Source organism: Oryx dammah, unplaced genomic scaffold, assembly GCF_014754425.2.
Source record: "Oryx dammah isolate SB20612 unplaced genomic scaffold, SCBI_Odam_1.1 HiC_scaffold_20, whole genome shotgun sequence".
In the NCBI taxonomy this organism is placed as follows: domain Eukaryota; kingdom Metazoa; phylum Chordata; class Mammalia; order Artiodactyla; family Bovidae; genus Oryx; species Oryx dammah.
This window is the reverse complement of record NW_024070204.1, coordinates 61,977,226-61,991,896: the sequence shown is the minus strand read 5'-3', so window position 1 is coordinate 61,991,896 and position 14,671 is coordinate 61,977,226. Positions and strand designations below refer to the sequence as shown.

General features: G+C 41.4%; 1 protein-coding gene across 1 annotated transcript in view; it reads left to right on the top strand.

The window, feature by feature from the left end:
• Positions 1-14,671, top strand: part of MRPS27 (mitochondrial ribosomal protein S27) — a 101,383-nt gene that overhangs the window by 25,304 nt on the left and 61,408 nt on the right. The window contains exon 4 of the mRNA XM_040262692.1: positions 1,376-1,434. Within this exon, the coding sequence (XP_040118626.1) occupies positions 1,376-1,434 (59 nt within the window). The remainder of the gene's footprint in view (positions 1-1,375; positions 1,435-14,671) is intronic.

Sequence of the window (14,671 nt, the reverse complement as noted above, 5' to 3'; positions counted from 1 at the left end):
AAGAAACCATCATCCCTTTTAGTCTCAGTGCTTTTTTCTGCTCCTTGATACTTTCCTTTTAGTGGGCAAACTGTTTAGCTTGATCATAACCTAGTAATTTTCATGTTGGAGAGGAGCTGGAAGACCACTGGTTCATCCCTTGTATGATGGATAAAATCTCTGTAGCCGTAATGCCTGCTGTTTGTTTAGGCTGCACTTCAGAGTGTAAAGAGCGTTCATGTAAGAGCTTTCACATACATTTTCTCGTTGGAGCTTCACACTCTTCAGTGCAGGAGCCTTTATTCTGTGTATGCAGACGAGCAGCTAAGTTCCAGAGAGACTCTGTCATCTGTTTATGCCACACAGCATGCCATCAGGAGAGCTAGTTTTCAATCTCGGGTCCTGTTTGAACCATATTTTATCTGCCCCTGAATAAGATTTCTAAATCAAATCTATTAAGTCCTCCAAAGAAGACTCAGAAGTCTCCCCTCTTTACTCTCCTCTCCATCCTCCTGAAGTCTTTACTTTATTCACTACATCCATTATTTCCTACTTCATCCTTTTTGCCTCTGAGTCTTTTAGAGTAGAATTCATCCCCAGGCTTCCCTGGTGGCTCAGGCAGTAAAGCGTCTGCTTGCAATGCAGGAGACCTGGGTTTGATCCCTGGGTTGGGAAGATCCCCTGGAGAAGGAAATGGCAACCCATTCCAGTACTTTTGCCTGGAAAACCCCAAGGATGGAGGAGCCCGGTAGGCTATAGTCCATGGGGTCGCAAAGAGTCGGACTCGACTGAGCGACTACACTTCACTTCACTTCATCCCCAGAAGAGTCTTTTCTCTTTCTCAGATTTAGAGTTAAGGAGCATACTGGGGTATTTTGTGGGTCAAAAGGAGACTTGGTTGGTAGACAGTAACAAGTTGACTGGTCTGTAGCAGAACCAAATCAGATAGAAAAAATGGATATAAGCCCAAGTTCTCTAAATTCAGATTTTCCTCTTTTGGGTCATGTTTTTTCAGCCATTAGAGTCTTCCTCTTCTGATGAAGGTGTGTTTCCATGTATTTGGAACTTGGAAAACAGAGAAAGTATCAGGATTTAAAGATAAGGGAAAATACAGTGACTAATTATAGAGTAAGAAGAGCCCTTTCTTGTTTGGAGCGGGGTTTGTGTTTAGTTTTCAAACAGTTTTTCTAACCAAGGGTGTTCTACATATAGAAAAAGAGAGGCGATTGTAGATTCTTTGCTGGTAGTAGGATAAAGTGGTATGAAGGGTGGAGCCACACTACGTGAACCCTGTCCTAATAAAACGACTGGTTTATCTTTAAGGTCAGTATGTGACTTAGGCTCAATATATGACATAATTTGTATGTAACCAAAGGTTTCTTTTTCTGTCTTTCAGTTTGTGGACAACATTTCATCTCGAGAAGAGATAGACCATGCAGAGTATTACCTTTACAAGTAAGTTTTTCATTTCGTTTGACTGTATATTCTCGTTTCACATCCCTTTTTAATAACGAAAGTTCATAAGTACTGTATATCATTTTCAGTATCTTGCTTTTAAAGTTTGTGCTTTGGTGATCTTTCCATATCGGTATGCAGAGAGCCTTGTCATTTTTTTTGTAACTGCATCATATTCCATACTGTGAATATGTCACGTTATTTATTTATTTTTGGCTGTGCTTGGTCTTCACTGCTGTGTGTAGGCTTTCTTTAGTTGTGGTGAGTGAGGGCTGCTCTTTATTCTGGTATGCAGGCTTCTCGCTGTGATGACTTCTCTTGTGGAGCACAGGCTCTAGGCATGCGGGCTCCGAAGCTGTGGCTTGTGGGCCCTGGAGTGTGCAGGCTCTGCTGGTTGTGGTGCACGGGCTTTGTTGCTCTGAGGCATGTGGAATTTTCCTGGACAGAATTGAACTCGTAACCTCTACACTGGAGCTGGATTCTTATCCACCGTACTACCAGGAAAGTCCTGAGTATGTTATTTAAACCAGTTCCCTACTGTAGGGCCTTTGTGTTGTTTTTACTTTTTGTATGATGTACAACACAGCCATTAGTAATTTTTACATAAGTAATTTTGCACACAGTTCTCATAGTATGTATATTTAATATATATATGTAGATGTAATGATACATATATATTGACATACATACATATTTAGTTTCAATAACTTTTGCCAAAGCTTGCCCAATAGAGGTATTTTCATACTACTGAATTTTTGTTACTGATAGGAGAAAAAAATATGTCCATCTCTTCTCTCCCTTTTTTATTTAGCTGGAAATATACTTTTTAAGCCCCATTCAGCACCTATTTTCTTTTTTTTTTTTTAATTTTAGACTTTATTTTATAGTGGGGTATAGCTGATTAACAGTGTTGTGATAGTTTCAGGTGAACAGCAGAGGGACTCAGCTGTACATATACATTTATCCATTCTACCCCAAACCCCCTTCCCATCCAGGCTGCCACATAGCATTGAGCAGCGTTCCATGAGCTATGCAGTTTATCCTTGTTGGTTATCTATTTTAACTATAGCAGTGTGTACGTGTACATCCCAAACTCCCTAACTGTCCCTTATCTCTGGCAGCCATAAGTTCATTTTCTAAGTCTGTAAGTCTCCTTTTGTTTTGTAGATAAGGTCATTTGTATCATTTCTTTTTAGATTCCACATATAAGAAATTCAGATGGTATTTCTCCTTCCCTGTCTGACTTACTTCACTCCGTATGACAATCTCTTGTCCATCCACGTTGCTGCACATGGCATTCTTTTCTTCTTTTTAATGGCTGAGTAACATTCCATTGTATATATGTACCACGCCTTCTTTATCCATTCCTCTGTTGATGGACATTTAGGTGACTTCTATGTCTTCACTGTTGTAAACAGCACTGCAGTGAACATTGGGGTGTATGTCTCTTTTTGGATCATGTTTTCCTCCAGATATATGCCAGGAGGATTGCAGATTCATGCAGTAGCTCAGTTTTAGTTTTTTAAGGAGCCTCCGTTCTGCTCTCCATGGTGGCTGTACCAATGTACATTTCTACCCACAGTGTAGGAGGGTTCTCTTCTCTTCACACCCTCTCCAGCATTTCTTATTTGTGGATTTTTTGATGATGGCCATTCTGGCTGGTGTAAGGTAGTTTTGATTTTGCATTTGTCTAATAATTAGCAGTGTTGAGCATCTTTTCGTGTATCTCTTGACCTTAGGTATGTCTTCTTTAGAGAAATGTCTGTTAAGGTCTTCTGCCCATTTTTTGATTGGGTTGTTTTGATGCTGTTAAGCATCATGAGCTCTTTGTAAATTTTAGAGACTAATCCCTTGTCAGTCACATCATTTGCAAATATTTTCTCCCAATCTGTGGGTTGTCTTTCTGTTTTGTTTATTGTTTCCTTCGCTATACAAAAGCTTTTGAGTTTAAAATTTGTATGGTGACACAAAAGACGCTGAATAGCCAAAGCAATCTTGAGAAGGAAAAATGCAACTGGAGGAATCAGGCTCTTGGCTTCAGACTATACTACAAAGCTACAGTCATCAAAACAGTATGGTACTGGCACAAAAATAAAAATATAGATCAATGGAACAGAGTAGAAAACTCAGAAATAAACCCATGCACCTATGGTCAATTAATCTATGACAAAGGAGGCAAGACTACCCAATGTTGGAGAGATGATCTCTTCAATAAATGGTGCTGGGAAAACTGGACAGCTGCATGTTAAAAATGAAACTTTTTAAAGATTTTTTTAAAGATTATTCTTTAATACCATACACAAAAATAAGCTCAAAATACATGAAAGGCCTAAATATGAGACTGGATACTGTAAAACTCCTAGAGGAAAACATAGGCAGAACAGTCTCTGACATCACAATTTTTTTTTTAATCCATCTCTTAGAATAATGGAAATAAAAACAAAAATAAATGGGACCTATTTAAGCACTATTTTCAACTTACACTATTCCAAAACTTTTTCTACATTGCTGCGTTTGCTTCATTCTTTCTCACAACTGGGAACAATAACACTGAACCTCAGTTATACTCACCCCTGTGTACAATCTATACCACTAAAAACTGGAATAACCTAGAGCTCATTATGTAAAAGATTGATCAAATAAATTATGATTTATTCTTGTAGTTGATTTTTCATCTATCAAATAACTGTCGAAGTGATGCCTTACAACTAACTGACTTTTCATATAATTCCTTATTGTGATTTTAAAAGCCTAATTTATGATTTGTTCCAATTCCTAGGTAGCAAGAAAAGATTCGGACTGAAATTTAAAATGTTTACAGTAAGCGTTGCATTAGAAGTTCCATTTGATTTTAACACTGTTTTGATCAAGAGAGTTTTCAGTTATTTCCATCTGAGTATATTTTTTAAAGCCTTCTTTAGATTAGTGAAAATGTTTCCAGTTTTTTCATATGTGATATTGCTAACTAGCAATGAGACTTCTTTTTGTTTTCTTTCTGAATTGGGTAGATTCTACCATCATTTTGGTGTTTTCTATTTAAATATAAATCTCAAGTAGATGAGATTCCTAATCTTAAAAAAAATATTTTAAATCTCAGATTGCCTTTCAGTGTCCTAAGTTTACATTCTAGCCCCTGAAATCATAATTGCAAGCGCCCTCCTACCCTTTCTGGGCTTCCCTGGTGTCTCTGATTGTAAATCTGCCCACCTTGCAGTAGACCTGGGTTTGATCCCAGGGTCAGAAAGATCCCCTGGAGAAGGAAATGCAACCCACTCCAATGTTCTTGCCTGGAGAATTCCAAGGACAGAGGAACCTGGTGGCTAAAGTCCATGGGATTACAAAGAGACATGACTGAGTGACTAATACTTTTTTCCTCCCCTTCATTAAGGTAAACACAAGTGACTTCCTTGGTGAGAGCAAGGAATCTCCTTTCTTTAGTGGATCTTTGACACTGTAGGGCTCCTTTGGTAGTTGATTTTGCGTATGGTGAAAGGTGCATTTGGGCTAGCACCTTTGTTTGCTTTGTTCATGGGAAAATGCAAAAATAGTTCCAATTTATAAATAGGAACCATTTTTAGAATTCCATTCAGGACATAGTGCCATGGTCTTAGAAGAAATATGTCCCAAGTTTACCTCTACCTCTGAAGCATAGAACTCATTTCAGCATGTATTTACTTAGCACCCATCATGTGCCCAGAGTTTATCCAAAGTTCTAGGCATGTAGTGATGAATAAGTTAGACACTGTTTTTGTCTTCATAATTAAAGTTTAACTGAGAAATTTCAGTCCTCCTGAAAGGCCTTCTGTGATTAATTCTTCGTATCATGTCCAGTTTTGTGAAACCTGGAGTCTTATTGAAAGTCACAAAATCTCTATTTCCTATTTTTAGTTAGGTCATATAGGATACTCTTGTTCTTGTCCATCTTAAATCTAAGCCATTGTTTAATTTGACATTCCATCCTTTGCTTAATCAAAACTAGGGTTCTCACCATGATTTAATCACTCTTTTATTTCTGTTCTTTCTCCTCCCATTGCCTCTATTTTACTCAGCTTTTTTTTTTTTTTAAAGAAACATCCTTGTGACTTGATGATATTATTGTCTGTGTGTGAGACTTGGTACAGCACCATAAAGGTGTGTCGGCTTTAGATGATGGAGGTTGGCCAGTGTTTGTTCATCAGCTAAGTATCATCTGCTTTCCAGCCTTAGAGGATATACAAAATATAATAATGCCTCAGCAGAGTTACAGGTCAAGTTATGAACTCTTGGGGTTTTTCTCCTTTAATTGAAATCAGGAGTGTTAATCCTGAGGACTCCAAGAGCCTGTGGGATTTCCAGCAGTCTTCAGCATGCATGGTAGAAGTGCCTAGCATTTTCACACTGGTGTCATCTTGGAGTAAACAGTGGAGGATATGGAAACATAGGAGCAAGTTATTAATCCTGCAACTAACACTCTCTTGCTCACTGGCCTGGGGGATTTCTCATTTCCCAGGAAGTATCCTCCTTGAGGGGAAGGCTGGCTGCCACCTCTGCCACTGGTGCAAATCGTTTCCTGCCTCGGCCTGTAGAGACCAGGCTCTGTGAGCAGAGTGTAATGGCTGCATCCCCACATCTTTGGTGGTCAGATCTTCCCGGTGATGACATGAAGTCTGAGAGAAGAGGAGAAGTTTGAAAACCTGGAGTGGTCCATGGAGAACTGGTTGCGCATCTGCCATTAAGTCAGATGTACAAGTAAGCAGTTCCAAGCCCCACAGTTCAGGGTGTTCCTGACACATGCCAGTGTGTTAACCATCCTCTCATCCCAGCAGAGACTCAGCCTTTGACTCTCCTGAAGTACACAGGTTTAAAAGTTTGGGGGCATCAACATTAAAGAGTCCCAAGCATCTTTTAAGGAGAAATACAGAGGCTGCTGTTTAGACTGCATGAAAGTGAAAGTTGCTCAGTCCTGTCTGACTCTTTGCCACCCCGTGGGCTATACAGTCCATGGAATTCTCCAGGCCAGGATATTGGAGTGGGTAGCCTTTCCCTTCTCCAGGGGATCTTCCCAACCCAGGGATCAAACCTGGGTCTCCCACATTACAGGCAGATTCTTTACCAGCTGAGCCACAAGGGAAGCCCAAGAACACTGGAGCAGGTAGCCTGTCCCTTCTCCAGCGGATCTTCCTGATCCAGGAATCAAACTGGCGACTCCTGTATTGCAGGCAGATCCTTGACCAACTGAGCTATGAGGGAAGCCCCAGATAGCAGGAGGGAGAGCAAACATTCAGCCACCCCTGTTTGGGCCCTAAGCCTCCTCTCTGAGGACCCACAACCTTTTGACCAACTTCTGCACTGCTACTTGTACATAAATGCAAATACAAAGGAAAGAGAAATCATGCTTTAAACAAAAGAATAATGTGAACTAAAGATGATTAAGTCAGTTAATTCTAGGAGCCGTATAGGTGGAGAATAAAGAAATTTTTTTCAAAAAAACTTGATTAATACTCTACAACAAACCCATGAGTAAAATAGTGAGAAAAAGCTAAATTGAAGTAAATAAAATATGAAAGCTAAGAAGCAAGAGAACAAAAACTGCTAAGAACTGTTGGGCTGTGCAAAATAAACATGATTAAAATAAGAGAATAAAAAAGTAAAAAGCAAAATAAATCAAGATAAGAAGGACTTGAGCTGGGGATTTCATAAACTGTGTATACTGTGGCTGGGAGGTTAGGACAGTAGGCACAGGCCTGCTGTTGCAGGATATTCTCAGCACGCTGAGTAATAAATCCCTTCATGAGTGGCTTGCAAACTGTCCTCCAAGGAGCCCTCGAGCTGGTCCCTCACAGGGGCCTCAGTGCAAGGCTGGGAGAGCAATAGGCTGTGAGGGACAGGCCAGGCAGCTCTGCCCCCAGCCCTCGGCTGCTGCTTCAGCCAGAGAAGCTGTGCCTCCAGCTGCTTTATGGATCATGTTGGCGGGAGAGAATTCAAGGGGGAGGTCTGTGAACCTAGATGAGAATAAAATTACATTTTTATTTTCACTCACCTTCCAGTAATATTTAGCATTGCCTTCCATTGTGAATATTGACAGCAGACTACAGTACTGTTGGCAGTGTATTTCTCATCAATAAAGATTTTTTTAATATCTTTTTATATTGATTTTCTTATATCTCACTGGATTTGTTGCCAGAATCTTGACAAATTATGCTCATCACTGCCTAGAACTTACATTTATAATTAAACTGTTGCTGGCTAGTGTTATTTCCTTTATTAATGGAGAAGCACATGTGACCATATCTCAGGGACTTTTTGATGTTTTGATAATTTTGTTTCACTATAAGTGGTTTCCTTGGTAATCCTGTGTTTAAAACATGAGAAGGTGCCATCAGACTGCCTGAGAGTTCATGCTGCAAAAAATTGTTACAAACCTCACTGTGAAGACCTTTTACTTGGATTTATTCCTGCTTCTTCCCCTAGGCCTTTTGAAGTTTTCTAGTTTTTTTTTTTTTTTAATAATTCTATTTATTTTTTGGCTGTGCTGGGTCTTTGTTGTTACACTCAGGCTTTCTCTAGTTGCGGCGAGCGGGGGCTACTCTAGTTACAGTGTGCAGGCTTCTCGTTGCGGTGGCTTCTCTCGTTGCAGAGCACAGGCTCTAGGCACGAGGACTTTGGTCGTTGCGGCACACGCACTCAGTAGTGTGGCTCACAGGCTCCAGAGCACAGGCTTAGTAGTTGCTTCATACCATGTGGGATCTTCCCAGATCCAGATCAAACTCCTGTCTCCTGCATTGACAGGCATATTCTTTACTACTGAGCCACCAGGGAAGCCCCTGTTGAGAAGAAGCCTTTCGTCTCTTATTTTAGGTTAAGCCTCCAGAGTTAGGCATATGGGTGGGATATGTGTCAAGTTTAGATACAGGCAGTCTCTTGTCTCCCCACTGGAGTAGAAGAGGTTTGGTGAAACATGAGGTTTGGGGAGGCCCTGAGATGCTGTCCGAGCAGTGCTAGGATGGGCTTGGGCAGGAACACCTCTGCCTGACTGTAGTGTCATCACTTCTTGCCCCACTCCAGCCCCAGGTTGTAGAGGAGCAGCAGTGTTCCGCCCACAGTAGCAGCAGAGGTGGGCGGCCTGGAAGAGAAAGGTAAGCACAGCCCAGCCCAGGACAGCTGAGAGGAGGAGGCTGCTCAGTGCTGGTGAGCATGAGAAGGTGACTGCTGATCCATGCTCTACATTTGTTAAGCACAATTTTACATGTCCCATGTCAGTAAAAGGAATTCAGCGAATTTCCCCCCCTCCTTGGGCAAAACATTGATTTTTGCTTTTTGCCCACATGCGCTCTCATTGGCTTTTGAAGAAAAAGGGCTTCCTACCTTTTGCTTTACTATTAATTTATAGTGCTGCTAAGAATCTGATCTGCCTCTTGATGTTACTAACTCAAGAGACTAAGGCATGGAGATGCACTGAGCACACTCAGCATAGAAGGTGTGCAGGTAAGCCATGTCTGTCCTGCAGTAAAAAGGAAAACCACAAGGGTGAAATGTCAACAGCGGGACAGGGCTAGAAAAACCAAGGCAGTGCTTTCCCAGCGCAAGAATCGATAAGGATTTCAGATGGGGCTACAATTTATTTTTAAGAAAACTGAGGCAGAGTGAATCCATGGAAACCAGAGTGGTGAGGCGGTGTGTCTTTCCTGGGCCACCTGATGAGCAATTCTACCCTCAAGACTCTCCAGGTTAGTGCGTGATGCCCACGTGCAGACGGGCGAGCCCTCAGGCAAGCTCTTGAGTCTCCCTTTCAGGAGGTAAAACTGCATGTCATCGGTGAAATTGTGGCACCAGTAAAAGGTGTTGCTTTCACGGTTTATAACAAGCTTTAACACTGGCTGTATTAGTATTTGATTACTACATTAGCAGAATGCAGAGCCAAGCCATAAAAGTTCCTTCTTTCTGTGAGACATCCTCCTCTTCACTGAGGATGTTTGCAAATCGCGTTTTTAAAGGCATATTTAGACTTTCAAATCATTTTAGCACGGTGGCAGTTTAGAAATGCATGAAATTAAACTTGCTTCTTTTACTGTTCATGCATCAATAATCTAAACTGATCATTTAATCTGCAACATAAATGGTCAGTCCTGAAGGATAAGTGATAGAAATTTCTAACATTTACTTAGCGTTTTCTATTTTAAGAATACATTTTTTAAAAAGGTAGCCTTTCAGGTTTTAGCAAAAATGTCGGGAATGCCACATTAATTGTCACACAATAAGAAAAGATCTTTGCAGAGCTCCATGAGAAGGTCTGTTTTTCTCAGAATGCAGCTCTCTCTGTTGTCATGGAGAGTGGCGTGCCACCCATTAATGAGAGGAAATCAAGGTTGCGTGGCAGGCAGTGTGCTGCCAACATTTTCATCCACGCTGTACCTGGGCCTCAGGCATCTTTCATCCATGGCTTAACTGACCTGGCATATACCAGGCGTCCCCAGTTGGAGACGGATGGCAGGTCAGGAACAGCTGGGGTGAGGCAGATGGCAGCCTGCACGTCTCCAGGTCCCAGGTTGGCAGCCAGCCTTGGAAAGGAAGGACCAAAATAGCTTCATTTTTCAATAAGCAAAAATATCCACATGGTTCCTTAGAAGGTGAGTACACTACCCCAGGCTTATGTTGTAAGAATCCATTTCTGCCTGTAGAAAGAAGGGAATGGGAGAGTTTATTAGGAGGGAACACTGTCATGAGTTAAGCAGTAGTCATTTTTCTTTGAGGGCATAGAGATTGTGTTTTATAGCACTAAAAGGAAATTTAAAATCTTTCTGTTAGCATACTGCCAGATCTCATCATGTTTGAACATTATTAAGGAAAGAGCAAAGAGCCCAAGGGGCAGTAAATGAGTCTTAGAGCATTTTTTATAAACAGTTTCATACTTTAAATTGCCAAGTGCTTTTTGCAGTTCTTATTTGCTCATCCTTACCGCAGGCCTGGGAGAGTGTTAACTGTTAATGGCTCTACATGAGAGGATACCAGATTGTCAGGAGCATCGTCCACACCTTGCCAAAGTCTCGTGGAGACTCCACTCCTAACTTTCCACTTCTTTCCCTATACTGATCTTGTTATTTCAGCCTGGAGCCTGGTAATAGGACTGTAGAGGTAACCTTCAAGGGTGTTTTCCTGGCTTTGGTTCTAACGTTCCACCCAGTTTGCCCAGAGTGATCTCACACATTGCTCTCTGATTTCTCTGTGGTAATGAATGGGTCCCTGGAGACCCTTAACGTCGGAGTCCAAAGCAGTCCCTGCTGCTGCCGACATCTGTGGACAGGTCTTTGTAGAGACATATGCTTTCATTTCTTTGGGGTAAATATCTATCTATGTGGAAGGCTGGAGCATGTGGTAGGTGTACATTCCAGAGTGTTCATACCATTGTCCAATCCCAACAGCAATTCCAGGGCCTCCATATTTTTGCCAGCAGAGTTGACCGTGCTAGCATGTGTTGTTTAATGGTATCTCACTGTCACTGTGATTTTAATTTGTGTAAATATTTGCCTGCTATTGAGCATCTTTTCATGTGCTTATCTTCAGTCCTTACAACTCCTTGGTGAAGTATCTGTTGGTCGCGTCTTTTATTGAATCATTTGTTTTCTTATTATTGAATTTTGAGAACTTTTTATCTTTTTATTCACTAACAGTATTTTTCAAAGAGCAGTTTTTATTTTTGATGGAAGTCCAGTTTGTTATTAATAGTTTTTTCTTTTCTAAATTGTGCCTTTGGTGTCAAATGAGAAATCTTTGCTTCACCCAACATCACAGAGATTTTTCTGTTGTGTTTTGTTTGAGAAGTTTTATAGTTTTAGGTTCCACGATTAGATCTGTGATCCATTTTAAGTTATTACATTTTTTTATATGGTATGAGGTAAGGGTCCAAGTTAAATTTTTGGCATAAGAATACCTAGTCCTGTCAGAACCATTTGTTGAAGACTATTCTTTCTGCATTGAACTATCTTTGAATCTTTGTCAAAAATCGGTTGAGTATAGATGAGTGAGTCTCTTTCTGTGCTGTTTTGTTCCTTTGATCTCTGTTGCGTTTCCTGTCTTTTCTCCCCCTTTGGCTGCTCTGTACAGCATGTGGGATTTCCCTGACTAAGGATAGAACGCTTGCCCCTTGCAGTGGAAGCACGGAGTCCTAGCCATAGAGTGCCAGGGATGTGTCTCCGTTGTCTCCCTTGATGCCAGTACTACCCTGTCTTCATGGCTGTCTTTTATAGTCAGTCTTAAAATTAGGTAATGTAAGGCTTCCAACTTGGTTCTTTTCTTTCTTCAAAGTCGTTTTACCTAGTCTTTTGCATTCCTTATCAATTTCAGAATCACAGTGTGTGTCTGTGTATGTGCACACATACACACATAAATATTTTATTAATAATAAGGAAATTAGCAAAATCAATTCCAGAAATATGTCTTGAATGCCTAGTATATGGTGATGGTTTAGTTGCTAAGTCATGTCCGACTCTTGCGACACCATGGACTGTAGCCCACCAGGCTCCTCTGTCCATGGGATTTTTTAGGCAAGAATACTGGAGTGGGTTGCCATTTCCTTCTCCAGGGGATCTTCCCGGGGATCAAATCTGGGTCTCCTGCACTGCAGGTAGTCTACTGCATTGCAGACAGATTCTTTACCTACTGAACCACCAGGGAAGCCCAGTATATATTTAGAAACAAGACAGAAATAAGATAGCAGGAAGATTATAATGGTATGAAGTGAGATTGCTTTTGTGAAAGTCAGTAATCACTCTTTTTCCATTGAAGACAAATTTAAACTGTCCTGACAGAATTTCGGATTTCGAGTCTGTAAGACAAATGATTCTCGTCTCTGTTTATAAAGGAAGTTCTGAAGCCAATAGAACGTTTAAGAGAAGTACTTTTTAATTTGCCAGAACTTGGTATGTTCAAAGGAAGGATATGAATCACTACAATCAGAAAGTTTATAAATTGGCTGGGGATAACTAGATAAAATAGAGTGGGGCGAGAACTAACTTTATGGGGATTTACAGGGGCCTACCCGGAGTAAGGCAGGTTATAGAGAGAGCAGCATGCTGGCAGCATCATACATTGCTTGTAGATATGTAAACTGGTACAACTTCTGTAGAGAGAACTTGGGCAACATTCCCTGACAGCTCAGTTGGTAAAGAATCCACTGCAATGCAGGAGACCCTGTTTCGATTCCTGGATCGGGAGGATGCCCCGGAGAAGGGAAAGGCTACCCACTCCAGTATTCTGGCCTGGAGAATTCCATGGAGTGTCCATGGGGTTGCAGAGTCCATGGGGTCACAAAGAGTTGGACATGACTGAGCAACTTTCACTATCAAAATTATGAACACACATATCCTTTGACCAATAATTTCACTTCTCAGAACTCCTGACACACTGCATACATTTGGAATAATACCTGTTACAAACAGATTATGTCCATCAAGGCCTGTGTATATTAGTTTTTCAAAAAGTACTTTTAAAAAGAGCCTCAAGATTATTCCCTGGAGGCTCAGACAATAAAGAATCTGCCAGCAATGCAGGAGACCTGGTTAGATCCCTGTGACTGGAGGATCCCCTGAAGAAGGGAATGGTAACCCATTCCAGTATTCCTGCCTGGAGAGTTCCATGGACAGAGGAGCATATTTTTGGGGCCTTCCCTGATGACTCAGATGGTAGAGAATCTGCCTGCAATGCAAGAAACCCAGGTTCAATCCCTGGGTTAGGAAGATCCCCTGGAAAAGGGAATGGTAACCCACTCTGATATCCTGGCCTGAAGAATTCCACGGATAGAGGAGCTTGGTAGGCTGCAGTCCATAGGGTCACAGACAGTTGGACACAACTGAACAGCTAACACTTCTGCAAGATTGTTAGTTGTCAGTAGATTCCTGAGCAGTATGTATCATAAAAGTATTTCAAGAACATTAGTAACAGTAAATTTTGGACTGAAGGAGATTAAATGTTGGAGGGAAATTTATTGTCTATACTTAAGGTGATAAAGGGGATTCCCTGATGGCTCAGACCGTAAAGCGTCTGCCCACAATGCGGGAGACCCGGGTTCGATCACTGGGTTGGGAAGATCCCCTGGAGAAGGAAATGGCAACCCACTCCAGTACTCTTGCCTAGAAAATGCCATGGATGGAGGAGCCTGGTGGGCTACAGTTCACGGGGTCGCAAAGAGTCGGACATGACTGAGCAACTTCACTTAAGGTGATAAAAGGCCTGTCTTGTAGTAGTTGACAGTGGAAATGAAGAGAGATATTTTGCTCATAAGAAGGAAAAGTCAATAGAATTGGTGATAGGATGAATATAAAGTTAGAAAACAAGGAGGGTCAAAAATGAACTGAAATTGAACCTCAGTTAATGAGGAAATGTCTGGTACATTGATTGTACCAGTATTGTACAAAGTATTGGAAGTACATTTAGAAGACAGCCAAGGGGGTGGGTTTTTCTTTGGCCTCTTCATTGTTCACATATGTATTTCCAGGTTTGCTGCGTCACATCTTATACCTACTGACCATAGACCTTCAGAGAAAGAACAACTGCAAAACATACCTGCCTTAGGGCCTGCCTGATAGCCTGGCACCAGGAAAGACTAGGTGCTCGCTAAAGTCCTGCTAACTCCCAGAGTCTGTGAAGTTAAGACTTAGGAAGACTAACCACTTGTTGCTGTGTGACAGATCCGAGTTCTAGTTGTGGATGAAGGCCGGACTTCAAGTTCAGGGGCTCATCAGCTAGACTACCATGCCTCTTTGTGCTAGTTCTTTTCCTGAAGCAGTTTAGGTAATAAACCAGAATATACAGTGAATACTAAATACCTCTTAACAAAGTGACCTGAATTTAACTAAACCCAGAAAAACCAAGCATATGCAGAGGTTCACCAGTTAAAATACATAGTCATGAGGAAAAAAGTGCTGAAAAGACCCTGAAGGAATCACAGTGGGAGGAAAGGATCAGGACCTGTATTTTCAGGACCTGTTTCCTGGGTTGATCGGTAACTTGGAATTAATGAATTACCTGGACATCAGCTTCCTAGATGAGCAAATGATCCTGGATCCCTCTCAAGGGACCTTAACATATCTGAAACCTGTGTTTCTCAGTCTCACTGATGCAGAGATGTAGAAGTTGCTCAGTCGTATGTGACTCTTTGCAGTCCCATGGTCTGTAGCCTACCAGGCTCCTCTGTCTGTGGAATTTCCCAGACAAGACTACTGGAGTGGGTTGCCATTTCCTTCTCCAGGGGATCTTCCCAACC